We start from the raw sequence: 27442 nt of genomic DNA, 5'->3' as shown, positions 1-27442 counted from the left end.
AGATAGTGTGGATAGTGTCATAGAGTTATAGAGTGATACAGTGTGGAAACAGACCCTTCAACCCAACTTGCACACACCAGCCCACATTACCCATCTACACTAGCCCCACCTGACGGCATTTGGTCCATATCCCATCTGGTCCAGTGCTAACGTACGGGGTCATAGAAACATAGAAAATAGGTGCAGGAGGAGGCCATTCGGCCCTTCAAGCCAGCACCGTCATTCATTGTGATCATGGCTGATCATCCCCTATCAATAACCCATGCCTGCCTTCTTCCCATATCCCTTGACTCCACTAGCCCCTAGAGCTCTATCTAACTCTCTCTTAAATCCATCCAGTGACTTGGCCTCCGCTGCCCTCTGTGGCAGGGAATTGCATAAATTCACAACTCTCTGGGTGAAAACGTTTTTTCTCACCTCAGTCTTAAATGGTCGGCGCGGACTCGGTGGGCCGAAGGGCCTGTTTCCGCGCTGTATCTAAAAGTCTGAGGGGCACCTTTTTTTCAACACAAAAGGTGGTATCCCATTCTCATGCCTTCTGCCCATAACCATTGATGCACTTACCAATGAAGTATAGAAACATAGAAATTAGGTGCAGGAGTAGGCCATTCGGCCCTTCGATCCTGCACCGCCATTCAATATGATCATGGCTGATCATCCAACTCAGTATCCCGTACCTGCCTTCTCTCCATACCCTCTGATCCCCTTAGCCACAAGGGCCACATCTAACTCCCTCTTAAATATAGGCAATGAACTGGCCTCGACTACCCTCTGCGGCAGAGAGTTCCAGAGATTCACCACTCTCTGTGTGAAAAAAGTTCTTCTCATCTCGGTTTTAAAGGATTTCCCCCTTATCCTTAAGCTGTGATCCCTTGTCCTGGACTTCCCCAACGTCGGGAGCAATCTTCATGCATCTAGCCTGTCCAACCCCTTAAGAATTTTGTAAGTTTCTATAAGATCCCCTCTCAATCTCCTATCTATCCAATGACTTGCCGAATATAATAAATAAATACAATTAAAAACATCCATCCAACATCCATTGACCCAGATGACCTGAACATTATTATGTCGGACCCTAAGATATAGGAGCAGAATTAGGCCATTCGGCCCATCGAGTCAGCTCCGCAGTCATTGAGTACTTGGACCTGATGGCAGAGATGACGTGTCTGGGTTGTGAACAAACAAGTCTTACCTTGGCCATCGTCCAATGTTCCAATGGTCTCAATCTGCTCCACCAGGTCGTTCGAGTTCCACGTGCTCATCCCTAGCAGAAGGGCATTTTTGCCTTCCGCCACCTCATCTACAAAACAGATGAAAGTTGCAAAGCCAACTGTTGTTCACAAGGCAGACACAAAAAGCTGGAGTAACTCAGCCGGGTCCCGGGTCAATCAGCATCCCCGGAGACCCTTCTTCAGACTGAGAGTCTGGGGGAAAATGGGAAACAAGAGATATAGACGGTGATGTAGTGAGATGTAACATGTTATTCGTATCATTTTTTTTTTTTTTTTTTTTCCTTTATGTACAACTACTACGGACTGACGCAAAACTGCATTTCGTTGTACTCATACTTGTATTTGTGCGATGACATTAAAGTTGAATTGAATTGAATTGAATGTGAATGCCATTCAGTTCTACCTTGAGGTTTTGGTTATGTCATTCAATTAGTTTAGTTCAGAGATACATCGCGATCATGGGGGAGTCCAGAACCAGGCCCTTCGGCCCACCGAGTCCGCGACGGCCAGCGATCCCAGTACACTAGCATTATCCTAGGGACAATTTACAATTTTACTGAAGCCAATTTGCCTACGAAACCCGCACGTCTTTGGAGTGTGGGAGGAAACCGGAGCACCCGGTGAAAACCCACGCAGGTCACGGGGAGAACATATAAACTAGGTATAGAGAATGGCCGTGGTCAGTATCGAACAGAGGTCTCTGGCGCTGTAAGGTAGCAACTCTACCGCTGCGACACCGTGCTGCCCCGTGGGTGGGAAGGAAGTGCAGATGTTGGTTTGTACCAGAGATAGACACAAAGTGCTGGAGTAACTCAGCGGGTCGGGCAGCATCTCTGGAGAAAAGGAATGGGTGACGTTTCGGGTCGGAACCCTTCTTCAGACTGATAGAGAAGGCCGTAACAAAACATGGCCGGCAACAGAAGGGTGGAGCCCACAATGGGGCCATTGTATGTCATCCAGGTTTAATTGCACAGGTTTAAGTGTTCCAGAATGCTATCTGGATTAGATGGACAAAAATGCTGGCGAAACTCAGCGGGTGAGGCAGCATCTATGGAGAGAAGGAATAGGTGACGTTTCGGGTTCCGAAACGTCACCTATTCCTTCTCTCCATAGATGCTGCCTCACCCGCTGAGTTTCACCAGCATTTTCCTACCTTCGATTTTTCCAGCATCTGCAGTTCTTTCTTAAACACCTGGATTAGATAGTTCAGATGGAAACTTTGGCCGCCTGAGTCGACGCCAGCCATCGATCACCCGCTCACACTAGGTTTATGTTGCCCCACTTTCACATAGACTCCATCCTCACTCACCATGTACAGAGAGAGCCCTATTGACCCACAAAGTCTTTGGGATGTGGGAGGAAACCGGGTGAAAACCTACGCAGTCGCTGGGGGACAAAGGGCAGGCATATCTCCACTTTTTTCTTTTTTTCTTTTTCCGTTCTTGTTCCTTTCTCTCATTTTCACGTTAAAAGTGAAGCTGTACAATAAGTTGTATAATTTTACAAGCCGAATGTTTTATTCTTGTACAATTGCTACTAATAAAAATAATGTATATATTTTTTTTAAATTAAAAAAACGTATGCAGTCACAGGGGCTACGTGCATACTCCGTACAGACAGCACCCGAGGTCAGGATCGAACCCGGGGTCTCCGGAGCTGTGCGGCAGCTGCTCTACCCGCTGCACCACCGTGCTGTTATTAACTCAAGGCAGGGGTTGGACAAGCTGGAATTGACGGAGACTTGGATGTTGAGTCGAGAAGTCGTTCGACAAAACGGTGGTTCTGCCACATTTGGAATATTTGATGTAGTTCTAACACCCCCCCCCAATACAGGAAGGACATGGAGGCTTCGGAGAGGGTGGAGAGGAGGATTACCAGTCTGAAGAAGGGTCCCGACCCGAAACGTCATCTATTCCTTTTCTCCAGAAATGCTGACTGGCCCGCTGTGTTACTCCAGCACTTTGTGTCCATTGCCAGAATGACGCCTGGATTAGGTGCTGATTGCTACAGGGAGAGATTGGGCAGACTTGGATAGTTTTCTCTGGAACGCCAGAGGTTGAGGGGAGACTTGTTAGAATTATAATAAAATGATGAGAGAGGCGTCGATATCGTAGAAAGTCAGAATCTTTTTCCCGGGATGGAAAAATCAAATAGGAGAAGGCAAAGCTTTACAATGAGAGGAGAAAAGATACATAGAGGAAAAATAAATAGGTGCAGGAGGAGGCCATTCAGCCCTTCGAACCAGCACCACCATTCAATATGATCATGGCTGATCATCCAAATTCAGTAGCCCATTCCTGTTCTTTACCCGTATCCCTTGATTCCGCTAGCCCTTAGAGTTAAATCTAACTCTCTCCTGAAAACATCCAGTCAATTGGCCTCCACTGCCTTCTGTGGCAGAGAACTCCACAGATTCACCACTCACTGGGTGAAAACGTTTTTCCTCATCTCAACCCTAAATGGCCTACCCCTTATTTTTAAACTGTGACCCTCCTGGTTCTGGAAGAGGTGATGTTACACGATACGTTTTTTATTTACGCAGGGCGGTGGGTGCCTGGAACGCACTGCGTGGGGCAACTGTGGAGGCAGACACGATATTGTCAAGTGTGCGACTTTTAGATGGGCACGTGGGGATAGGCAGGGAATGGAGGGAAGGGACACTTGCAGCAGAGATCAGTGGAAATGTGTGGGGAGGAACTGCAGACACTGGTTTGCACCAAAGACAGACGCCATACATACACATACAGACGCCATACAAAATTCTTAAGGGGTTGGACAGGCTAGATGCAGGAAGATTGTTCCCGATGTTGGGGAAGTCCAGGACAAGGGGTCACAGCTTAAGGATAAGGGGGAAATCCTATAAAACCGAGATGAGGAGAACTTTTTTCACACAGAGAGTGGTGAATCTCTGGAACTCTCTGCCACAGAGGGTAGTTGAGGCCACAGTTCATTGGCTATATTTAAGAGGGAGTTAGATGTGGCCCTTGTGGCCAAGGGGATCAGAGGGTATGGAGAGAAGGCAGGTACGGGATACTGAGTTGGATGATCAGCCATGATCATATTGAATGGCGGTGCAGGCTCGAAGGCCGAATGGCCTACTCCTGCACCTAATTTCTATGTTTCTATGTTTCTATGTTTCTATATTTGTTCTCTCCAGAGATGCTGCCTGTCCCGCTGAGTTACTCCAGTTTTTCGTGTTTGTTCTTGGGACTAGGGTGTAGCTAGTGTTAATCGCGATATGGCCATCGAATAGACGGCAGTGTGGGATGTGACATGCTGGCGGCTTGTGGGCTTTACACCTTTACTGACAAATGATATCAGCAGATGGTCGCCCGGCCAAATGTTACCACATACTTCACCCTCCTAATTATACTCAACCCACCACAGCTTTATTCTCTTGGAAACCAACAACCTTATGACAAACGCAAGTGATTCCAGGACAAACTCTGGTTAAAGACCGGTGGTTTATCATCATCATTCCAGATTTATCATGGGGGAGTCCAGAACCAGGGGCCACAGTTTAAGAATAAGGGGTAAGGCATTCAGAACGGAGACGAGGAAACACTTTTTCACCCAGAGAGTTGTGAGTCTCTGGATGGTGGTTCTCTGGATGGAGGCTGGTTCTCTGGATACTTTCAAGAGAGAGCTAGATAGGGCTCTTAAAGATAGCGGAGTCAGGGGATATGGGGAGAAGGCAGGAACGGGGTACTGATTGGGGATGGTCAGCCATGATCACATTGAATGGCGGTGCTGGCTTGAAGGGCCGAATGGCCTACTCCTGCACCCATTGTCTATTGTCATTCAAAGGCAGTTCAGAGAAATGACGCTACCAAACTGTTTCCAAGTGAGGGGAGACCTGTGTGTTACATTTGAAGCTTCAAAGATCCCCCATCAGCCATTGTAAATTTAGTTTAGTTTGGTTTAGAGATACAGCGCGGAAACAGACCCTTCGGCCCATCGAGTCCCTGCCGACCCGCACATTGACACCACCCAACACACACTGGGGACAATTTACACATGCATCAAGCCAATTAACCTACACACCTGTATGTCCTTAGAGTGTGGAAGGAAACCGAAGATCTCGGAGAAAACCCACGCAGGTCACGGGGAGAACGTGCAAACTCCGTACAGGACAATCGAACCCGGGTCTCTACCGCTGCGCCACCATGGCTGTCCAATGTGTGTGCAGGATAGTGTTAGTGTGCGGGGATCGCTCACTGGTCAGCGTGGACTCAATGGGCTGAAGGGACTGTTTCCGCGCTGTATATCGAATCCAAACTTATGCAGATGCACAAAGCTTTAATATTCCACTGTTGTGTAAGCACAGTGTCGTCTGCAAAGCTACTCTCAGATAACATTGTGACAACAATCCTCTTATGTGGACGGCTGCTGCCAGAATCTTCGCCGTCCCATCAGCTGCGGCTTCTAATCCTTCGGGACAACTTCAACTCCTCTGATTTGGCTCTTGTTTCAAAAACATTCATTTGGCATCTAGTGACAAACAGCTCTGATGAAACGCACAGTTCGTAACGGACCAAAAATAAACAGACACAAAGTGCTGGGGGAACTGACAAAGGTCAGGCTGCATCCATGGAGAGAATGGACGGGCAACGTTTCGGGTCGGGACCGGAATCTTATAGAAACATATAAAATTCTTAAGGGATTGGACAGGCTAGATGCAGGAAACGTGTTCCCGATGTTGGGGGAGTACAGCACCAGAGGTCACAGTTTAAGAATAAGGGATAGGCCATTTAGGACCGATTGAGGAACTTTTTCACCCAGAGAGTTGGCTGATCATATTGAATGGCGGTGCTGGCTCGAAGGGCCGAATGGTCAACTCCTGCACCTATTCTGGATGTTTCTAAATGTTTCAGACTGATTGTAGACAGGGGCTGGGAGAGAGCTGGTAAAGAGGTGGGCATGGCAAGTGATAGGTGGAGGAATGTGTAGGAAGGAACTGCAGGTGCTGGTTTACACCGGATGTAGACACAAAATGATGGAGTAACTCAGTGGGTCAGGCAGCATCTCTGGAGAAAAGGAATGGGTGACATTTTCAGGTCTTCTTCAGACTCCAGAACTCTTGTTGGATAGAGGAAGAGAACTTTAGTGTGTGTGTGTGTGTGTGTGTGTGTGTGTGTGAGAGTGTGTGTGTGTGTGAGTGTGTGTGTGTGTGTGTGTGTGTGTGTGTGTGTGTGTGTGTGTGTGTGTGTGTGTGTGTGTGTGTGTGTGTGTGTGTGTGTGAGGTTGGTTTGTGTGTCGGTGGGTGTGTGTGTGTGTGTGTGTGGGTGTGTGTGTTGGTGTATGTTTGTGTTTGTGTGTGGTGCTCGTTGTGTGTGTGTTTGTATCTAGTTGTGTGTGTGTGTGTGTGTGTGTGTGTGTGTGTGTGTGTGTGTGTGTGTTTGTGTGTGTGTGTGTGTGTGTGGTGGTGTGTGTGTGTGTGTGTGTGTGTGTGTGTGTGTGTGTGTGTGTGTGTGTGTGTGTGTGTGTGTGTGTGTGTGTGTGTGTGTGTGTGTGTGTGTGTGTGTGTGTGTGTGTGTGTGTGTGTGTGTGTGTTGTGTGTGTGTGTGTGTGTGTGTGTGTGTGTGTGTGTGTGTGTGTGTGTGTGTGTGTGTGTGACGCTTCAGGCTGCCCCCTCCCCTCGCAACCGCGCATTGCGGGAACAGACCCAACGGGTCTGCACTTGGTCTAGTATATATATAAATATATATGACCGCAAAGTGTTTTGGGAAGCCATTACTAAATAAATATATCATTCTTTGCAGGGAAAATTAATTCCCTTTTGTTTCAATGGTGCCCCAATTGTTTATAGTTCCATTGACAAATTTACAAAAGGGTTCTTTACAATAGCAACCTGTCATAACTCATTTTAAATGGCCCCCTATTTCAATTCTGAAAGTAAAGACTGCACTGCACCACAAACAGAAATAAAAGTCTCTAAAGTATTCAGGTTATAGTTGTTGGCAAACTTGCCCATTTGAGTTCTGCTTTCAAAAAGCTCGTTGTCAAGATAGCTATTATTCTTCTGCAAGCTTTACGACTTCCTGCTTCATGTTACACATGTGATATTCAGGATGCAATTCAGAGAATACAATTTTGAAATGGTGCACATTCTCCCCGGGACCGCGTGGGTTTTCTCTGGGTGCTCCGGTTTCCCCCCTCACATCCCAAAGACGCGCGGATCTGTGAATTAATTTGGTCCTCTGTAAAAGTCCTCCGGTGTATGGAGAATGGATGGGAAAGTGGGATAACATAGAACTAGTGTGGACGGGTGATCGATGGTCGGCATGGACTCGGCGGGCCGAAGGGCCTGTTTCCACGTGTAAGAAGGAACTGGTTTTACATCGAAGATAGACACAAAATGCTGGAGTAGCTCAGCGGGACAGGCACCATCTCTGGAGAGAAGGAATGGGTGACGTTTTCAGGTCTTCTTCAGACTCCAGAACTCTTGTCGGATAGAGGAAGAGAACTTTAGTCAGGTTTGTTGTCTGAAGAAGGGTCTCGACCCGAAACGTCACCTATTCCTTCTCTCCAGAGATAGGGCAGCACGGTGGTGCAGCGGTAGAGTTGCTGCCTCACAGCCAATGCAGCGCCTGGAGACCCGGGTTCGATCCCGACTCGGGCGCTCTCTATACGGAGTTTGCACGTTCTCCCCGTGACCTGCGTGGGTTTCCTCCGAGATCTTCGGTTTCCTCCCACACTCCAAAGACGTGCAGGTTTGTAGGTTTGTAGGTTAACGTAAGGCTGCTGGCCCTGACGGCATCCCCGGGCGCGTGCTCAGTGCCTGTGCTGCGCAGCTGACAGACGTCTGGACTGACATCTTCAACCTGTCACTTGCCCAAGCAGTTGTCCCCACTTGCCTTAAAGCCACCTCCATCGTGCCAGTGCCAAAACACTCCACTGCGGCAAGCCTCAACGACTTCCGCCCAGTTGCACTTACCCCCATCATCACCAAGTGCTTCGAGAGGCTGGTCCTGGCACACCTCAAAAGCTGCCTACCCCCCACACTGGATCCCTATCAGTTTGCCTACCGCAAGAACAGGAGTACGGAGGATGCCATCTCAACGGCACTTCACTCCGCCCTCTCCCACCTTGACAACAGAGACACTTATGTAAGAATGCTGTTCATCGATTACAGCTCAGCATTCAACACCATTATTCCATCAAAACTGATCACCAAACTCGGTAACCTGGGCATCGACCCCTCCTCTCTGCAACTGGATACTGGACTTTCTACCCAACAGACCCCAGTCTGTGAGGTTAGACAAGCACACCTCTTCAACCCTCACCCTGAACACCGGCGTTCCTCAGGGCTGTGTGCTGAGCCCCCTCCTCTACTCCCTCTTCACCTATGACTGCACACCTGTACATGGTACTAACACCATCATCAAGTATGCAGATGATACAACAGTGATTGGCCTCATCAGCAACAACGATGAGCTGGCCTACAGGGAGGAGGTCCAGCACTTAGCAGCATGGTGCGCTGACAACAACCTGGCCCTTAACTCCAAGAAGACCAAGGAGCTCATTGTAGACTTCAGGAAGTCCAGAGGTGGCACGCACACCCCCATCCACATTAACGGGACGGAGGTGGAACGTGTTTCTAGCTTCAGGTTCCTGGGAGTCAACATCTCCGATGACCTCTCTTGGACCCACAATACCTCTACTCTGATCAAGAAGGCTCATCAGCGTCTCTTCTTCCTGAGGAGACTGAAGAAGGTCCATCTGTCTCCTCAGATCCTGGTGAACTTCTACCGCTGCACCATCGAGAGCATCCTTACCAACTGCTCACAGTATGGTATGGCAACTGCTCTGTCTCCGACCGGAAGGCACTGCAGAGGGTGGTGAAAATTGCCCAACGCATCACCGGTTCCACGCTCCCCTCCATTGAGTCTGTCCAAAGCAAGCGCTGTCTGCGGAGGGCGCTCAGCATCGCCAAGGACTGCTCTCACCCCAACCATGGACTGTTTACCCTCCTACCATCCGGGAGGCGCTACAGGTCTCTCCGTTGCCGAACCAGCAGGTCGAGGAACAGCTTCTTTCCGGCGGCTGTCACTCTACTAAACAACGTACCTCGGTGACTGCCAATCACCCCCCCCCCCCGGACACTTATTATTTATTTTTTATTCAAATCGTTTGCTATGTCGCTCTTCAAGGGAGATGCTAAATGCATTTCGTTGTCTCTGTACTGTACACTGACAATGACAATTAAAATTGAATCTGAATCTGAATCTGAATCTGATAATTGGCTTGGTAAATGTAAAAATTGTTTCTAGTGGGTGTAGGATAGTGATAATGTGCGGGGATCGCTGGTCGGCTTGGACCCGGTGGGCCGAAGGGCCTGTTTCCGCGCTGTATCTCTAAACTAAACATAAAAAAAGACGCTGCCTGACCCGCTGAGTTACTAAAGCATTTTGTATCTATCTTCAGTACAAATCAGCATCTGCAGTTCCCTCCTGCCCACAAGACTTCAAGATTGTTGAGAAGCGAACAGCCACAATAAACACCAACAGGAGTACACCTCCTCTCCAGTACAATTCAGGACAACTTTGCAAAGCTTTTTAACCAGGGATTTCGCAAAGAATCGGAAGGAAATACCCCAAGCAGTCCGTACAATTATTTAATTATAGATAAAGTACAACAGGGAAAAGTTATTTGAGAATCACCATGGTAACGACCGCTGAAAACTCCACTAGAAAAATGAAGTAGCAAATATGATGCAAATTTTTTTTTAAATGATGTGATATTGGCGATAGACCTTTCTTAGAAACATAGAAACTAGGCACAGGAGGAGGCCATTTGGCCCTTCGAGCCAGCACCGCCATTCATTGTAATCGTCCCCAATCAATAACCCGTGCCTGCCTTCTTCCCATATCCCTTGATTCCACTAGCCCCTAGAGCTCTCTATCTAACTCTCTCGTATATCCAGCCAGTGTAGATAGAAACATAGAAATCTTATCTGTGGAAACAACACGGTTCTTAACAGATCTGCAAATCCCATTTTCTTTTCCAAAGAAACTTTTTTTCTTTAAACGTTCTTGTTTAAAATGCTCATCGATGTTCATTGTAAATTTCACAACCCGGAACTCAAAAAATAGCACTCAACTGGGAAGGTATTTCCAACAATATTATATTGATGACTGAGGCCTGTACTCGCTGGAGTTCACGAGGATGAGGGGGAACTCATTGAAACCTATCCAATAGTGAAAGGCCTGGATAGAGTGGCTATGGAGAGGATGTTTCCACTAGTGGGAGAGTCTAGGACCAGATGCCACAGCCTCGGAATAAAAGGACGCACCTTTAGAAAGGAGATGAGGAGGAATCTCTATCGTCAGAGGGTGGTGAATCTGTGGAATTCATTGCCACAGACGGCTGTGGAGGCCAAGTCTTTGGGTATTTTCAAGGCAGAGATTGACAGATTTTTGATCAGTACGGGTGTCAGGGGTTATGGGGAGAAGGCAGGAGAATGGGGTTGAGAGGGAGAGATAGATCAGCCGTGATTGAATGGCGGGGTAGACTTGACGGGCCAAATGGCCTTATTCTGCCCCTAGAACTTATGAACACGACAACATTCCTACATTAACCCAACCCCCCGGAAAACCGACCAGCATCAGGAAAGAAGGGTCTCGACCCGAAATGTCACCCATTCCTTCTCTCCAGAGATGCTGCCTGTCCCGCTGAGTTACTCCGGCACTTTGTACCTACCTTCAGCATCATTCATCTGCATATCTGGCAATAGAACTTCATTTCGCACACTGCTAATATACGCAAAAACCAGACGCAAAAACGCCGAGAATTTGACCATTTTGCTAGCGATTTCACTTTTGATCTTATCCTTACCAACTGCATCACAGTATGGTATGGCAACTGCTCTGTCTCCGACCGGAAGGCATTGCAGAGGGTGGTGAAAATTGCCCAACGCATCACCGGTTCCTCGCTCCCCTCCATTGAGTCTGTCCAAAGCAAGCGCTGTCTGCGGAGGGCGCTCAGCATCGCCAAGGACTGCTCTCACCCCAACCATGGACTGTTTACCCTCCTACCATCCGGGAGGCGCTACAGGTCTCTCCGTTGCCGAACCAGCAGGTCGAGGAACAGCTTCTTCCCGGCGGCTGTCACTCTACTCAACAACGTACCTCGGTGACTGCCAATCACCACCACCCCCCCGGACACTTATTACTATTTATTCAAATCAAATTTATTCAAATTCAAATATTTGCTATGTCGCTCTTCCAGGGAGTTGCTAAATGCATTTCGTTGTCTCTGTACTGTACACTGACAATGACAATTAAAATTGAATCTGAATCTGAATCTTTTGCATTCGCAAATCCACTCCTCATTTTTCTGTACACATTTTAATTAAAATCCTTCACCCCCACCCCCCCCCTCAGTCATTTTTTTCGCCTCCCGCTGGCCACCTTCTCATCGCGTGCCCCAGCTGCCGTCCGGCTCTCCTGTGCCCGGCTCTGTCACACTGGTGGAAGCCACAGATCGGCTGCTCCCCCCGCTGCCTTTCGCCGTCCTCGCTGGCGGCCCGCAGGTTCACTCGGGATCACACTCCACCCTCCCCCTCCCACCCCCCTCCCCTCACTCGGGGTCTGAAGCGCCGAGGGTGCGAGGCCTTGGAGCTGAGGCTGCTGGGTGGCCCTACCCCTCTCCTCCTTCCCTTCTTAATATAATATCAATGGGGGTGGTGTGTGTGTGTGTGTGTGTGTGTGTGTGTGTGTGTTTGTGTGTGTGTGTGTGTGTGTGTGTGTGTGTGTGTGTGTGTGTGTGTGTGTGTGTGTGTGTGTGTGTGTGTGTGTGTGTGTGTGTGTGTGTGTGTGTGTGTGTGTGTGTGTGTGTGTGTGTGATGCCTCAGGCCGCCCCCTCCCCTCGCAACCGGGCGTTGCGGGAACAGACCCAACGGGTCTGCACTTGGTCTAGTATATATATAAATATATATGACCGCAAAGTGTTTTGGGAAGCCATTACTAAATAAATATATCATTCTTTGCAGGGAAAATTAATTCCCTTTTGTTTCAATGGTGCCCCAATTGTTTATAGTTCCATTGACAAATTTACTAAAGGGTTCTTTACAATAGCAACCTGTCATAACTCATTTTAAATGGCCCCCTATTTCAATTCTGAAAGTAAAGACTGCACTGCACCACAAACAGAAATAAAAGTCTCTAAAGTATTCAGGTTATAGTTGTTGGCAAACTTGCCCATTTGAGTTCTGCTTTCAAAAAGCTCGTTGTCAAGATAGCTATTATTCTTCTGCAAGCTTTACGACTTCCTGCTTCATGTTACATATGTGATATTCAGGATGCAATTCAGAGAATACAATTTTAAAATGGTGCACATTCTCCCCGGGACCACGTGGGTTTTCTCTGGGTGCTCCGGTTTCCCCCCTCACATCCCAAAGACGTGCGGGTCTGTGAATTAATTTGGTCCTCTGTAAAAGTCCTCCGGTGTATGGAGAATGGATGGGAAAGTGGGATAACATAGAACTAGTGTGGACGGGTGATCGATGGTCGGCATGGACTCAGCGGGCCGAAGGGCCTGTTTCCACGTGTAAGAAGGAACTGGTTTTACATCGAAGACAGACACAAAATGCTGGAGTAACTCAGCGGGACAGGCACCATCTCTGCAGAGAAGGAACAGATTGAGGCTCTTCATCAGTCTGATGAAGGGGTGGTTTCCATGCTGTATCTCTAATTTAAACAGCTCCAAAATGCGAGCTATTTATGTGTGTGCCGGAACACATTTCAAAATGGGCATTGTGAGTTTCATTATTACTGTCGATTCATTTTCATTAATTCTGTGCCCTTTGGCACTGGATAATCAGCTTGTTGTTGCATTCAATGTCACACGCCATCGTTTTGTTTCCATTTCTAATAGCTGTCGCGTCTGTTCCGAGATGCTGCTGATGGGACAATAATCATTCATCATCGGCAGATGGGAAGGGGAAGCACTATTCAGGCAGCCATGATTATCCAGGCACGCGCGGCAAATACCAGCGCACAGCTATTAAGGGAGAGACCTGATTAATAGGTAACCATCACAGTCTAGTTTGTTTTTTTACTATAGTTTAGAGATACAGAGTGGAAACAGGCCCTTCGGCCCACCGAGTCCGCACCGACCGGCGATCCCCGCACACTAAAGGGCCTGTCCCACTTGCCGGTTTTTTCGGGGACTGCCGGCGTCATTGACCGATGTATCAGGTCATCGGCGTGATGACGTATTGACGTGCGGCGTTTTTTCAAGCGTCGCAACATTTTATTTTGGCGCTGCTGGATTTTGAAATGTTCAATATCTTTTGGCGACACTGATATGATGCCGGCAGTCGCCGAAAAAAATCGGCAAGTGTCACAGGCCCTTAAAACTATCCTGCACACACTAGGGACAATTTACATTTATACCAAGCCAATTAACCTACAAACCTGCACGCCTTTGGAGCGTGGGAAGAAACCGAAGATCTCGGAGAAAACCCAGGCGGTCATGGGGAGAACGTGCAAACTCCGTACAGACAGCACCCGTAGTCGGGATCGAACCCGGGTCTCTGGCGCTGTGAGGCAGCAGCTCCACCGCTGCGCCACTGTGACGCCATCATTTTAGGTGCCATGTAATCCAAAGATTGGCTACTTTCCTACCTTTAGTTTAGTTCAGAGATACAGCATGGAAACAGGCCATTCGGCCCACTGAGTCCGTGCTGACCAGCGATGCCCCGTTCACACTAGCTCTGTGTTGTCCCACTTTCTCATCCACCCTGCACACTGGGGGCAATTTACAGAGGGCCAATTAACCTACCGTCCCCCTCCCGCACGTCTTTGGGATGTGGGAGGAAACCGAAACGCCCAGAGGAAACCCACGCGGTCACGGGTGGAACATGCAAACCCCACACACACACACAGGCAGCACCCCGAGGTCAGGATCGAACCTGGGTCTCTGGCACCGCGAGGCAGCTGCTCCACTGATCCTCTTAAGAGGGATTCACAGAGGCGTAACATCAGAGGCCTAATTTACTCACACAGCAGAGAGGAAAAGGATATCACTTTTGTAGATGTGGTTTCAATTTAAGGAGCACTTCAATGCAACACCTTTAGAGGCAAATGACAGCAACTGGATCAGGCACCGAATCAAAAAGAGTAGCAGATCCCCTAGTGATTACACTGAAGAACCTGACATTACATTTCAATTCTCACAGGTTTCTTCCACGTTGCTCTTAAACACGAGTTGGTTAGTGGTCTGGCCGGGGAAAGGGTCGGATCAAAGTTACACAGTGGTGTGTGAAAACAAAACTGTCAGCAGCAACCTGATAATTGAGACGGCATCGCAGAACATGAAACAGGCCCTTCGGCCCACAACCATCCTACCAACAACTAGAGAGCAGTGTGAGGCTACTACCTACCTAATCGGGCTACCTTTGGTTGGACTTTATCTTGCACAAATGTTATTCACCTTATTTCATTTTATCACGTGTCTGTACACTGCTTGGCTTCAATCAAGTATTATCTTTCCGCTAATAGACAATAGACAGTAGGAGCAGGAATAGGCCATTCGGCCCTTCAAGCCAGCACTGCCATTCAATGTGATCATGGCTGATCATCCACAATCAGTACCCCGTTCCTGCCTTCTCCCCATATCCCCTGACTCCGCTATCTTTAAGAGCCCTATCTAGCTCTGTCTTGAAAGTATCCAGAGAACCGGCCTCCACCGCCTCCTGAGGCAGAGAATTCCACAGACTCACAACTCTCTGTGAGAAAACGTGTTTCCTCGTCTCCGTTCTAAATGGCTTACCCCTTATTCTTAAACTGTGGCCCCTGGTTCTGGACTCCCCCAACATCGGGAGCATGTTTCCTGCCTCTAGCGTGTCCAAACCCTTAATGATAAGTGGGTAGCGCGCAACAAATGCTTTTCGCTGCAACCTCGGTACACGAGAAAATAAACTAAACTGAACCACAGTGCCCGTGAATTGAAGGGGAGGGGGAGGGGGGAAGCACCTCAGAGTCTGAAGAAGGGCCCCCACCCAAAACGTCGCCTATCCACGTTCCCCAGGGAAGCTGCCTGGCCCGCTGAGTTACTCCAGCACTCTGTGTCCTTCTGTGCAATAACCAGCACCTTTGTTAGCCTGAAAAAGGGTCTTGACATGAAACGTCACCTATTCCTTTTCTCCAGAGACGCTGCCTGTACGGAGTTTGCACGTTCTCCCCACGACCGCCCGGGTTTTCTCTGAGATCTTCGGTTTCCTCCCACACTCCAAAGACGTGCAGGTTTATGTGTTAATTGGCTTGGTATGAATGTAAATTGTCCCAAGTGTGTGTGGGGTAGTGTTAGTGTGTGGGGATCGCTGGCCGGCGCGGACTCAGCGGAATAAGAGGCCTGTTTCCGTGCTGTATCACTAAAATAAAACTAAACTAAAACAGAAATGGAAGATGAATCATAGAATTTTAAAATTATAAAACGCATTTACATTTGTAAGTGCATTTGTACACCGTGGTCAACGTGACTGTAATCATGTATAGTCTTTCCACCAACTGGATAGCACACAACCACAAAAGCTTTTCACTGTACCTCAGTACACGTGACAATAAACAAAACTAAACTAAATTTCTTTGCTACTTCCATCTTAATTGGCCCCGCTTTCTAAGTATCTTTGATTGGCTGCTTCCTTGTTATAGTTTAGTTTCATTTAGAGATACAGCACGGAAACAGGCCCTTCGGCCCACCGAGTCCGTGCCGACCAGCGATCCCCGCGCACTAACACTATCCTACACACACACCAGGGACAATTCACATTTATACCAAACTAATTCACCTACAATCCTGTACGGCTCTGGAGTGTGGGAGGAGACGGGAGATCTCGGAGAAAACCCACGCGGGTCACGGGGAGAACGTACAAACTCCCTGCAGACAGCGCCCGTAGTCGGGATCGAACCTGGGTCTCTGGCGCTGTAAGCGCTGTAAGGCAGCAACTCCACCGCTGCGCCACCGTGGCCGCCCCCCCCCTTAGTTTCGAAAAAAAAATTGAATTAAGACATTGCCAACTAATGCTAGTTTCTGCTCAATATTTCAACATCTGCAGTCTCTTGTGTGTCGACAAATAATATCAGCTAGGGGCATTTTATTCCCCAAATATTTCCAAATACTTTACCAGATAGAATAATTAACGTTGATTAACATACAGGCCTGATAGACGTACATACAATTATGAGAGGCAGAGATGGCTCGACAGTCAGAACCATTTTCTCAGGATGGAAAAGTCAAATACTAAAGGGCACAGTTTTAAGGTGAGAGGGGCAAAGTTTAAAGAAGGTGTGCGGGGTAATTTTGTTTTTACACAGAGGGTGGTGAGTGCCTGGAACACGCTGCCAGGGTTGTGGTTGAAGCTGATACAGTTTTAAGCAACATTTGGGCAGAGCAGGGAATAGAGGGATATGGATTATGTGCAGGTAGATAAGAGATGACCTTGGCCTCGTGTTCGGTACAAACATTGTGGGCCGAAGGGCCTGTTCACAAGTTATAGGAGTAGAATTAGGCCCATCAAGTCCACTCCGCCATTCAATCATGGCTGATCTCTGCATCTTAATCCCATTTTCCTGCCTTCTCCCCATAACCCCTGACACACGTTCCAATCAAGAATTTGTCTATTCTCTGACTTAAAAATATCCACTGACTTGGCCTCCACAGCCCTCTGTGACAATGAGTTCCTCAGATTCACCACCCTCTGACTAAAGAAGTTCCTCCTCACCTCCTTTCTAAAAACAGTGCCCTTTAATTCTGAGTCTGTGACCTCTGGTCCTAGACTCTCCCACCAGTGGAAACATCCTTTCCACATCCACTCTATCCAAGCCTTTCATTGTTCTGTAAGTTTCAATGAGGTCCCCCCTTCTCATTCTTCTAAACTCCAGCAAGTACAGGCTTAGTGCTGTCAAATGCTCGTCATATGCCCACCCATTCATTCCTGGAATCATTCTTGTAAACCTCCTCGCCAGAGCCAGCACATCCTTCATCAGATATGTTCTTGCTCTGCACTGCTCTATGTTTTATGTTCTAAATAAATATTCAAACAATTGCAATCAGCTCGAGGTTGCCACATGGTCATGGGTCAATCTGAACTGCACAGATTAGCCAAAGGCCTGAATATATAACACAGGAGATTGAAAACTAAACTGCAAGCAGAAAGCAAGTTATTTAGCCGAGATAGACACAAAATTGTTAGAGTAACTCAGCGGGTCAGGCAGCATCTCTGGAGAAAATGGGCAGGTTTACGTGGACATTTCTGGTTGGGAACGTTCTTCAGACTGGTTGAAGAAGGGAGGAGGAACAGGAAGCAGGAAGAGCCCAGGACCAAAGGGAGCCAGCACCAGATGACATCAGGCCGGGAGGTTCCCTGATAGTCGGGTCGCCAACGTTCTCACTCCCAAATAAAGTACAAAAGGTCAAAATACGGGACAAATTCCCGACGGCAATTCGTTGACCGACTCGGCCGTGGCTGGGTGAAAGATGAGTTGGCCCCGGGTGCTGGACTGCACACAAAACCCAGCCGGCGGGGCCAGCTGAGGAGTTTTGGCCCGAGTAGGGGAAGCGAGATTCGTCGACATACCGTAGGTTTCAGGCGAGGGGGGAAAAGATTTAACAGGAGCCAGAGGGGTGACTTTTTTCACCCAAAGTGTGGTGGGTGTACGGAACGAGGTGTCTGAAGGAAGGTCTCGACCCGAAACATCAAGACCCTATTCCTTTTCGCCAGAGACGCTGCCTGTCCCACTGAGTTACTCCAGCTTTTTTCTGATTATCTTCGGTTTAAACCAGCATCTGCAGTTCCTTCCTAGGCAAGCCAGAGGAGGTAGTTGGGGAAGGTTGCTATCTCGATGTTTAAGAGACATTTTGAAATGTACATGGTTAGGACAGGTTTATATAACGGAGTAGATCAGGTAAACGCCTTTTGGCCAGAGTCGGGGAATCGGAAACCAAAGGGAAAAGGGTTAAGGTGACAGGGTGGGGAGGATTTGATGGGAATCTGTGGGGTATCTTTCTCACACGAAGGGTGGTGGGTGTATGGAACGAGCTGCCCAGAGGAGGTAGTTGAGGCAGGGACCATCAAAAAGTTTAAGGAACATTAGAATAAAGGGGAGGCCATTTACAACAGAGGTTAGAATAAACTTTTTCACACAAAGAGTTGTGAATTTGTGGAATTCCCTGCCACAGAGGGCAGTGAAGGCCAAATCACTGGATGGATTTAAGAGAAGAGTTAGATAGAGCTCTAGGGGCTAATGGAATCAAGTGATATGGGGAGAAGACAGGCACGGGTTATTGATTGGGGACGATCAGCCATGGTCACAATGAATGGCGGTGCTGGCTCGAAGGGCCGAATGGCCTCCTCCTGCACCAATTTTCTATGTTTCTATATTTGGACAGGTACATGGATAGGATAGGTTTAGAGGGATATGGGCCAAAGGTGGGCAGGTGGGACTAGTGTAGCTGGGACATGTTGGCCGGTGTGGGCAAGTTGGGCTGAAGAGGCTGTTTCTACACTGTATCACTATGACTCCAATCACAATCATAATCATACTCTATTAGCGAGTATGTTTAGCAACCGGGATCCTTCGCAACTAGTAGCGGAGCCACAAACCTCGCGCATCGAAGAATTCATCGTCTGAGCTGCCGCCGGAGTCGTGCACGAGGTTCTGCATACGCCACGGCATGTTGGCGTATCGACAAGAGGCAGCTGCAACAGGAAGAGAGAGGTCAGTCAGTGCACACTAGCCCAGTACGTGCACATGCGTTTGACAGATTAGTTACCTCTGACCAACTGGCCCGACCGATCTTCTGTCCCCTTCACCATCAAGCCTGACTTTTTGAGGGTGCTGGGGATCTGGTTGGGGGGGGGGGGGGGGGGGGGGGGGGGGGGGACTGAGGCGTGTGACAAAAAATGGCTGGAGCGGATAGCCAAGGTGGGGAAGAAGCTGGAGCTGTGGACGCAACACTCCCTCTCCATAGCGGGGAATACTGTGGCCACTGGTATGAGGTGCTCATGGGGCTGCTGTACTTGGCACAAGCCAGTCCCTGCCTCCCAGGGATCACCCGGGCTGTATTCCAGTTCATCTGGGGGTCGAGGATGGACCGGGTGCGACGGGCCACAATGTACAAGTCGGCAGACAACGGGGGTAAAAGCGTGCCCAACGTCGCCCTCACCCTGATGGCCACCTTTGTGTGTGGCTGCATCAGGCGGGGCGTAGAGCCAAGGCACGTGGGCACCAAGTGTCACTACCTGCTGAGGTTCTACCTGTCCCCGGTGTTGCGAAGGATGGGCCTGGCGTAGATGCCACGCAATGTGCCAGTCAGCTGGACATTGCCGCCCCATCTGTCGTTTGTGGAAAGGTTCTTCCGGACCAACACCTTTGACCACAAGTCCATCGGGCAGTGGTCAGCATGGAATGTCCTGCAGGCACTGCAGGGAAAGGACTCCATGGATCTGGTGGCGTGGTTCCCAGAGCAGACTGCACAACTTGTCTGGCAAAATGCCTCATCACCAGAACTCACCAACAAGCACCAAGACCTGGCTTGGCTGGCGGTGAGGGGAGCCCTCTCAGTCAGATCTTTCCTGCACCGCCGGAACCTCACTACCAGCGCACGTTGCCCTCGGGACGGTTGCGGTGGAGAGGAGACGGTTGCCCACCTCTTTGCAGAGTGTGGATTTGCAAAGAGAGTCTGGAGAGGTCTGCAGGGGTCCCTGTCACGATTTATCCAGAACAGCTCCGTCAAAGGGGACTCTGTGGATCTGCGGACTGTTCCCAGGGGCGCATTCAGAGACTGACATCGAGTGCTGCTGGAAGGTCATCAACTCGGTGAAAGATGCTCTTTGGTCAGCGGAGCGAGATGTCCGTCAGGGAATGTTGCCGACTGACCCGCTGCAGGCTGCAGGAGTACGTGCTGAGGGACGCACTGAAGCTTGGTGCAGCCAACGCCAAGGCTCGGTGGGGGAGGACCGCAGTCTAGGGTCCTTCCGCTGCTGGACAATGGAGGGGGAGGGGGTAGGGTGTGGTGGAGACGCCCCTCAAAATAAGGGAAGGGATTCCACGGCAGTGGGCCACATGAGGGGGCAGGGACGGGGTTAAATTTGTGAAATTTGAGCAATGAGTGTAAACAGTGGTGAAAGTGTGTATAACCTCCGAAAATGTCGGATTAATTTTTTTGCACAGTTCATGTATTGTATATATTTATTACTTAAATAAAGTCTATTTTGAAATTTAAAAACAAAGGTTAGTTTATGTTTAGTTTAGAGATACAGCGCTGAATCAAAATAGGCCCTTCGGCCCACCGAGTCCGTGCCGACCAGCCATCCATTAACACCACCCGACTACACACACTGGGGACTATTTTTACATTTACACCAAGCCAATTAACCTGCAAACATGCACGTCTTTGGAGTGTCGGAGGAAACGGAAGATCTCGGAGAAGATCCACGCAGGTCGCGGGGACAACGCACGTACAAACTCCGTAGTCGGGATCGAACCCGGGTCTCTGGCGGTGTAAGCGCCGTGAGGCAGCAACTCTACCACTGCGCCACCGTGACTGCCCACTAAATACTCCAGTGAATCTGCAAAACTAATAGGTCCCACCATGAAAATCTCGTGAACAATATCGAAGGGCCAAATGGCGTACTCCTGCACCTATTGTCTATTGTCTATTGTCTGATATGACATGTCATATGTAGGAAGGAGGGAGAGCTGGAGTAATGCCGTCAAGATGGGCTGCAGGAGGCCCTCCCCCTCCCATCGGGACACCAAGATGGCCGGGCGAGGCGAGGAGAGGAGAGGAGAGGAGAGGGACGTCGGTTCGAGCGCGCGTGGCCAACCGGACTTTGTGGACTTTGAATAATGCCATCAAAAAATGGCGCTGCCTGTACGTGTGATTATATGTTCAATAATGTCACTGCACAGTTGTGTCATGTAACCCTTTGATGCGTCTCCATCCCCCCCATCATCTTATGTATAAGAAAGAACTGCAGATGCTGGTTTAAATCAAAGGTAGACACAAAATGCCGGAGTAACTCAGAGGGTGAGGCAGCATCTCCGGAGAGAAGGAATGGGTGACGTTTCGGGTCGAAATCCTTTCCTCCTTGTCTCAGTCCGAACAGTCCTGTCACACACACATATATATATTATACACACACACACATATATATATATACACACACACACACACACATATATACACACACACATACACACACACACACACACACACATATATACACACACACACACACACACACACACACACATATATATATATATATCATATATATATATATATATATATATATCACACACACACACACACATATATATATATGTATAACACATATAAAACACACACACACACATATATATATATATATATTTCACTATGTATATATGTATATATGTATATATGTATATATATATTTCACTATATATATATATATATATACACATACGCACACACATGCCCACACACGCACATATATATATATATATATATATATACATACGCACACACATGCACACAGTAAAAACAAACAAGCTTGGTGTGTTTTGAAATCATTCTCTCGTTCCACTCTGCCTGTGCTAACCTTTACGTTGCAATGTGGCTCGAATCACAGAGCTACACGGCTGATTACAGACAGAGTCACTGACCAGAAGCGTATAAACCAGAAGGTGGGTGAGTCACTGCAACCTTCAGCAGAGGCCCGGCATCGATCAGTTTAGTTTATTGTCACGTGTACCGAGGTACAGTGAAAAGCTTTCCGTTGCGTGCTATTCGGCCAGTGGAAAGGCCATACGCGACCACAATCGACCCATCCACAGTGTACAGATACAGGATGAGAGGAATTTCCCGGAGTGGAGATTTAAGAGCGCGGAGCGATCGTCGTGCGTGATTGTGGACCGGCCCCTGTGGCCAGCACGTAAATAATCACCCGGGGTTGGGCGCCATCTTGGAAGCTAATGGAGACCTTCCTGCTGGATGCAGGAAACATGTTCCCGATGTTGGGGGAGTCCAGGGCCAGGGGCCACAGTTTAAGAATAAGGGATAAGCCATTTAGATCGAAGACGAGGAAACACTTTTTCACACAGAGAGCGGTGAGTCTGTGGAATTCTCTGCCTCGGTGGAGGCTGGTTCTCTGGATGCTTTCAAGAGAGAGCTAGATAGGGCTCTTAAAGATAGCGGAGTCAGGGAATATGGGGAGAAGGCAGGAACGGGATACTGATTGGGGATGATCAGCCATGATCACATTGAATGGCAGTGCTGGCTCGAAGGGCCGAATGGCCTACTCCTGCACCTATTGTCTATTGCTCCCTCAGGCACAGAGATGGTGCAGGAGGCATGAAGATCAAAGATCCAAAGATGATCATATTGAATGGCAGTACTGGCTCGATGGGCCGAATGGCCTCCTCCTGCACCTATTTTCTATGTTGCTATGAGATGCCGTTGAAGTGATGTTGCTCCTGTTGACTGTCCATGGACCACAAACAGTTAACAGCTCAGATGGAAGAAATCTTCACTTCTCCCTAAGTAAGTACGTCACTTATGACAAATCCCTTGCTTGGATTAGGTAGGATTGGTCGCGATTCAGAGCCAGGATTTAAGATTTTCTGGGAATATTAATAACAGAAATTAATTTGTCAATGCTATTTATAGGTTTACTTTGACTGCTTGAGATTCCCGCTCAAGAAGATTAAAGTTGAAACTGGCAGAATAAATCTCGACCCGAAAGGTCACCCATTTCTCCTCTCCAGAGATGTTGCCTGTCCCGCTGAGTTACTCCAGCTTTTTGTGAGTCTATCTTCCGCTTAAACCAGCAGTTCATTCCTACGCAGATTAACACGTTTGCTGGTCTCGCTGATTTGCGCTCCCTCTCTTTCCGTTGCTGCCTCCATCCGAAGCAAGACACAAAAAGTTGGAGTAACTCAGCGGGTCAGGCAGCATCTCGGGAGAAAAGGAAGAGGTGACGTTTTGGGTCGAGACCCTTCTTCAGACCCCGAAACGTCACCTATTCCTTTTCCCCAGGGATGCTGTTACTCCAGCATTTTGTGTCTATCTTTGGTTTAAACCAGCATCTGCAGTTCCTTCCGACGCATCTTCCGCCATCCTACTCATCCTGCTCATACCCCTTCGTTATCTCCTCTTCCACTGCCAACAATGGACCATTGTGGGCTCTCCTTTCCTGCATCATCGGTGCCGGCTCTGATTTGTTCTGCTCCTTTTCACACCTCCAGTTTCCCTCGCCCCTGACTCTCTGGCTGGAGAAGGGTCTCGACCCACAACGTCACCCATTAACCAGTGATGCTGCCTGACCCCCTGAGTGACTCCAGCATTTTGTATCTATCGTTGGTGTAAACCAGCATCTGTAGTTCACTCCTCTAAATTGACAACTTTGCTTTGTATAGTTTAATATATACAGCTGAGCAAATGTGTGATTCAAACACATTTAACGTATCAGTTAAGATGACAGTGACTTCTGCAGGCTGATTACATATTGTTTAGACAAAATGTTTAGGAAGGGAAAAATCGAAGGTGGACAAAAATGATGGAGGAAACTCAGCGGGTGAGGCGGCATCTATGGAGTGAAGGAATAGGTGACGTTTCAGGTCTGAAGAAGGGTCTCGACCCGAAACGTCACCTATTCCTTCGCTCCATAGATGCTGCCTGACCTGCTGAGATTCTCCAGCATTTTTGTCTACCGTATATTGTCTAGAGTTTGGTTTAGAGATACAGTGTAGAAACAGGGCCCCAACGATCGCATCACCCCGCGCACTAACTCCATCCGACAAATCTGTACGACTTTGGAGTGTGGAGCACCCCGGGAAAACCCATGCGGGGAGAACATGCAAACTCCGTACAGACAGCACCCGTAGTCAGGATCGAACCCGGGTCTCTGGCGCTGTAAGGTAGTAGTTCTACCGCTGCGCCACCGTGTCGACCTTAATGTATTTGTAAAATATTACACCAGTTTGTAATTAATCTCATTAAAGAAATGATATAAAGCAGAATATAAATATCCTGTCACAGATAACTGATGTTTCTGATGTAATCTTGAGACATTAAGCTTGAATAGTTGCAGTGTCAATGAAAGTCAGACAGAAACTATTTTTGTCCACACAAAACATCGACCCGCAAGGGCTAGTTCATGGAATTCAAAGCTACAAATAGATAAGGCAAATCAACGACTATGGTACACAGCAGCGGTGTGGGTTAGTTGGGCCGAAGGGCCTGTTTCCACACTCTATTATCACTCCATAACAGCAGACGTGCAGTGATGCAGCATTTGGACAGTTATCAGAAAACAACTAACTTGCTCCAGTTATTTTTACTTATCTTGCGAATTGCGGAGAATTGTGGACGCAGCCCAGACCATCGCACAAACCAACCTCCCTCCCTTCCATTGACTCCATCTACACCTCACGCTGCCTCGGCAAGGCCAGTAGCATCATCAAGGACCAGTCTCACCCCGGCCACTCCCTCTTCTCCCCTCTCCCATCGAGCAAAAGGTACAGAAGCGTGAAAACGCACACCTCCAGATCCAGGGACAGTTTCTTCCCAGCTGTTAGCAGGCAACTGAGCCATCCTACCACAACCAGAGAGGAGTGCTGAACTACTATCTACCTCTGATGTCCCTCGGACTATCCTTGATCTGACTTTGCTGGCTTTACCTTGCACTAAACGTTATTCCCTTATCATGTATCTGTACACTGTAAATGGCTCGATGGTAATCATGTATTGTCTTTCCGCTGACTGGTTAGCACGCAACAAAAGCTTTTCACTGTACCTCGGTCCACGTGACAATAAACTAAACTGAACAGAACAAACCTTCGCGACTGGTTAAAATATCCCTGTTAAGATTTCAAACCACACCTCTCCGTACACATGGAGACGTAGATGCAGGAGTAGGCCATTCGGCCCTTCGAGCCTGCACCGCCATTCAATATGATCATGGCTGATCATCCAACTCAGTATCCCGTACCTGCCTTCTCTCCATACCCTCTGATCCCCTTAGCCACAAGGGCCGCATCTAACTCCCTCTTAAATATAGCCAATGAACTGGCCTCAACTACCCTCTGCGGCATAGAGTTCCAGAGACTCACCACTCTCTGTGTGAAAAAAGTTCTTCTCATCTCGGTTTTAAAGGATTTCCCCCTTATCCTTAAGCTGTGACCCCTTGTCCTGGACTTCCCCAACATCGGGAACAATCTTCCTGCATCTAGCCTGTCCAACCCCTTAAGAATTTTGTACATTTCTATAGATCCCCTCTCAATCTCCTAAATTCTAGAGAGTATAAACCAAGTCTATCCAGTCTTTCTTCATAAGACAGTCCTGACATCCCAGGAATCAGTCTGGTGAACCGTCTCTGCACTCCCTCTATGACAATAATGTCCTTCCTCAGATTTGGAGACCAAAACTGTACGCAATACTCAAGGTGTGGTCTCACCAAGACCCTGTACAACTGCAGTAGAACCTCCCTGCTCCTATACTCAAATCCTTTTGCTATGAAAGCCAACATACCATTTTATTGTCATGTGTCCCTGATAGGACAATGAAATTCTTGCTTTGCTTCAGCACAACAGAACATAGTAGGCACTGACTACAAAACAGATCAGTGTGTCCATATACCATTATATTGGCTGATCATCGTCAATCAGTAACAATGGTGCATTCTTCCCCATATCCCTTGCTTCCGCTAGCCCCTAGAGCTCTATCTAATTCTCTTTTAAATTCATCCAGTGAATTGGCCTCTACTGTGAATTCCACAAATTCACAACTCTCTGGTTGAAAAAGTTTTTTTTCTCATCTCAGTTTTAAATGACCTCCCCTTTATACTTAGACTGCCCCCCCCCCCCCCCCCCTGTTTCTGGATCCCCCCCCCCCTCCCCTCCCTCCCCCCCCCCCACCCCCATCATTGGGAACATTATTCCTGCATCCAGCTTGTCCAGTCCTTTTATACATTTTATCTCGTTAATAATCCAGGCAGGACACGATCGACACAAGTCACAGTGCAAGGAATCTGTATTAAACCTGATCTATCTTTCCCTATTGCAGGGGCCCAGGAGGTCAGATAACCCACCCCGTGTGAACAGAAAGTCAACTACTTTGATCCACAGGAACGTGACAATTTTACAGATAGAAAATAACAAGCGAAGATAGACACAAAAAGCTGGAGTAACTCAGCGGGACAGGCAGCGTCGATGGAGAGAAGGGAAGGAATGGGCGACGTTTCGGGTCGAGACCCTTCCTCAGACTGGTTAGTGATGAGGGAACCGAGAGATACAGACGGGTGATGTGGAGAGATAAAGAACAATGAACGAAAGGTTTTGCAACAAAAAAAAGCCTGTGATTACAGACAACACTGCGGTGGAGACATCACAGCGTCACATACACATTCAATGCACATTCCTAGAGCGCAGCCCTGTTTGATCGGACACTGTGTTCATTCGAGCACGCACAATCTCGCCCGGAAAACTTACCTTTCAGCGACAACTATTTGTTGCTTTTGTTGCCTTGCATCCAAATATTTGGACAGTGGGGAGGATTTAAATGCCTGCTCAGCGTGGGGGCAGTGAGTGAGTGAGTGAGTGAGTGAGTGAGTGAGAGTGAGTGGTTAAAAAGACTCACCCTGGATTTGTGTGTGAGTGTGTGTGTGTGTGTGGTGTTTGTGTGTGTGTGTGTCTGTGTGTGTGTGTGTGTGTGTGTGTGTGTGTGTGTGTGTGTGTGTGTGTGTGTGTGTGTGTGTCTGTGTGTGTGTCTGTGTGTGTGTGTGTCTGTGTGTGTGTGTGTGTGTGTGTGTGTCTGTGTGTGTGTGTGTGTGTGTGTGTGTGTGTGTGTGTGTCTGTGTGTGTGTGTGTGTGTGTGTGTGTGTGTGTGTGTGTGTGTGTGTGTGTGTGTGTGTGTGTGTGTGTGTCTGTATGTGTGTGTGTGTGTGTGTGTGTGTGTGTGTGTGTGTGTGTGTGTGTGTGTGGCTGTGTGTGTGTGTGTGTGTGTGTGGCTGTGTGTGTGTGTCTGTGTGTGTGTGTCTGTGTGTGTGTGTGTGTGTGTGTGTGTGTGTACTCGACTCAAAGCCACATTTGTGGAGGGTGGTGCAGGAAGGGTTGCTGCCTATGCAGCCAGGTCTGCTTGGAGTGAAGGGTCGGAGGGGGGCAAGGAGGGGAGCAGAGTTGGAAATGACAGGCTGCAGGGATCTCGGCTGCTCGCACCCA

The 27442-nt window shown here is 48.3% G+C and overlaps 1 protein-coding gene across 1 annotated transcript in view; it reads right to left on the bottom strand.

Moving 5' to 3' along the window:
• Positions 1–27442, bottom strand: part of pitpnm3 (PITPNM family member 3) — a 232046-nt gene that overhangs the window by 137874 nt on the left and 66730 nt on the right. Inside the window, 2 exon segments of the mRNA XM_055658116.1 lie at positions 1193–1300; positions 18841–18936. Coding sequence (XP_055514091.1) covers positions 1193–1300; positions 18841–18936 — 204 coding nt within the window.

This window comes from Leucoraja erinacea, chromosome 28 (assembly GCF_028641065.1).
Source record: "Leucoraja erinacea ecotype New England chromosome 28, Leri_hhj_1, whole genome shotgun sequence".
In the NCBI taxonomy this organism is placed as follows: domain Eukaryota; kingdom Metazoa; phylum Chordata; class Chondrichthyes; order Rajiformes; family Rajidae; genus Leucoraja; species Leucoraja erinaceus.
This window is presented reverse-complemented; position numbering and strand designations above follow the sequence as displayed.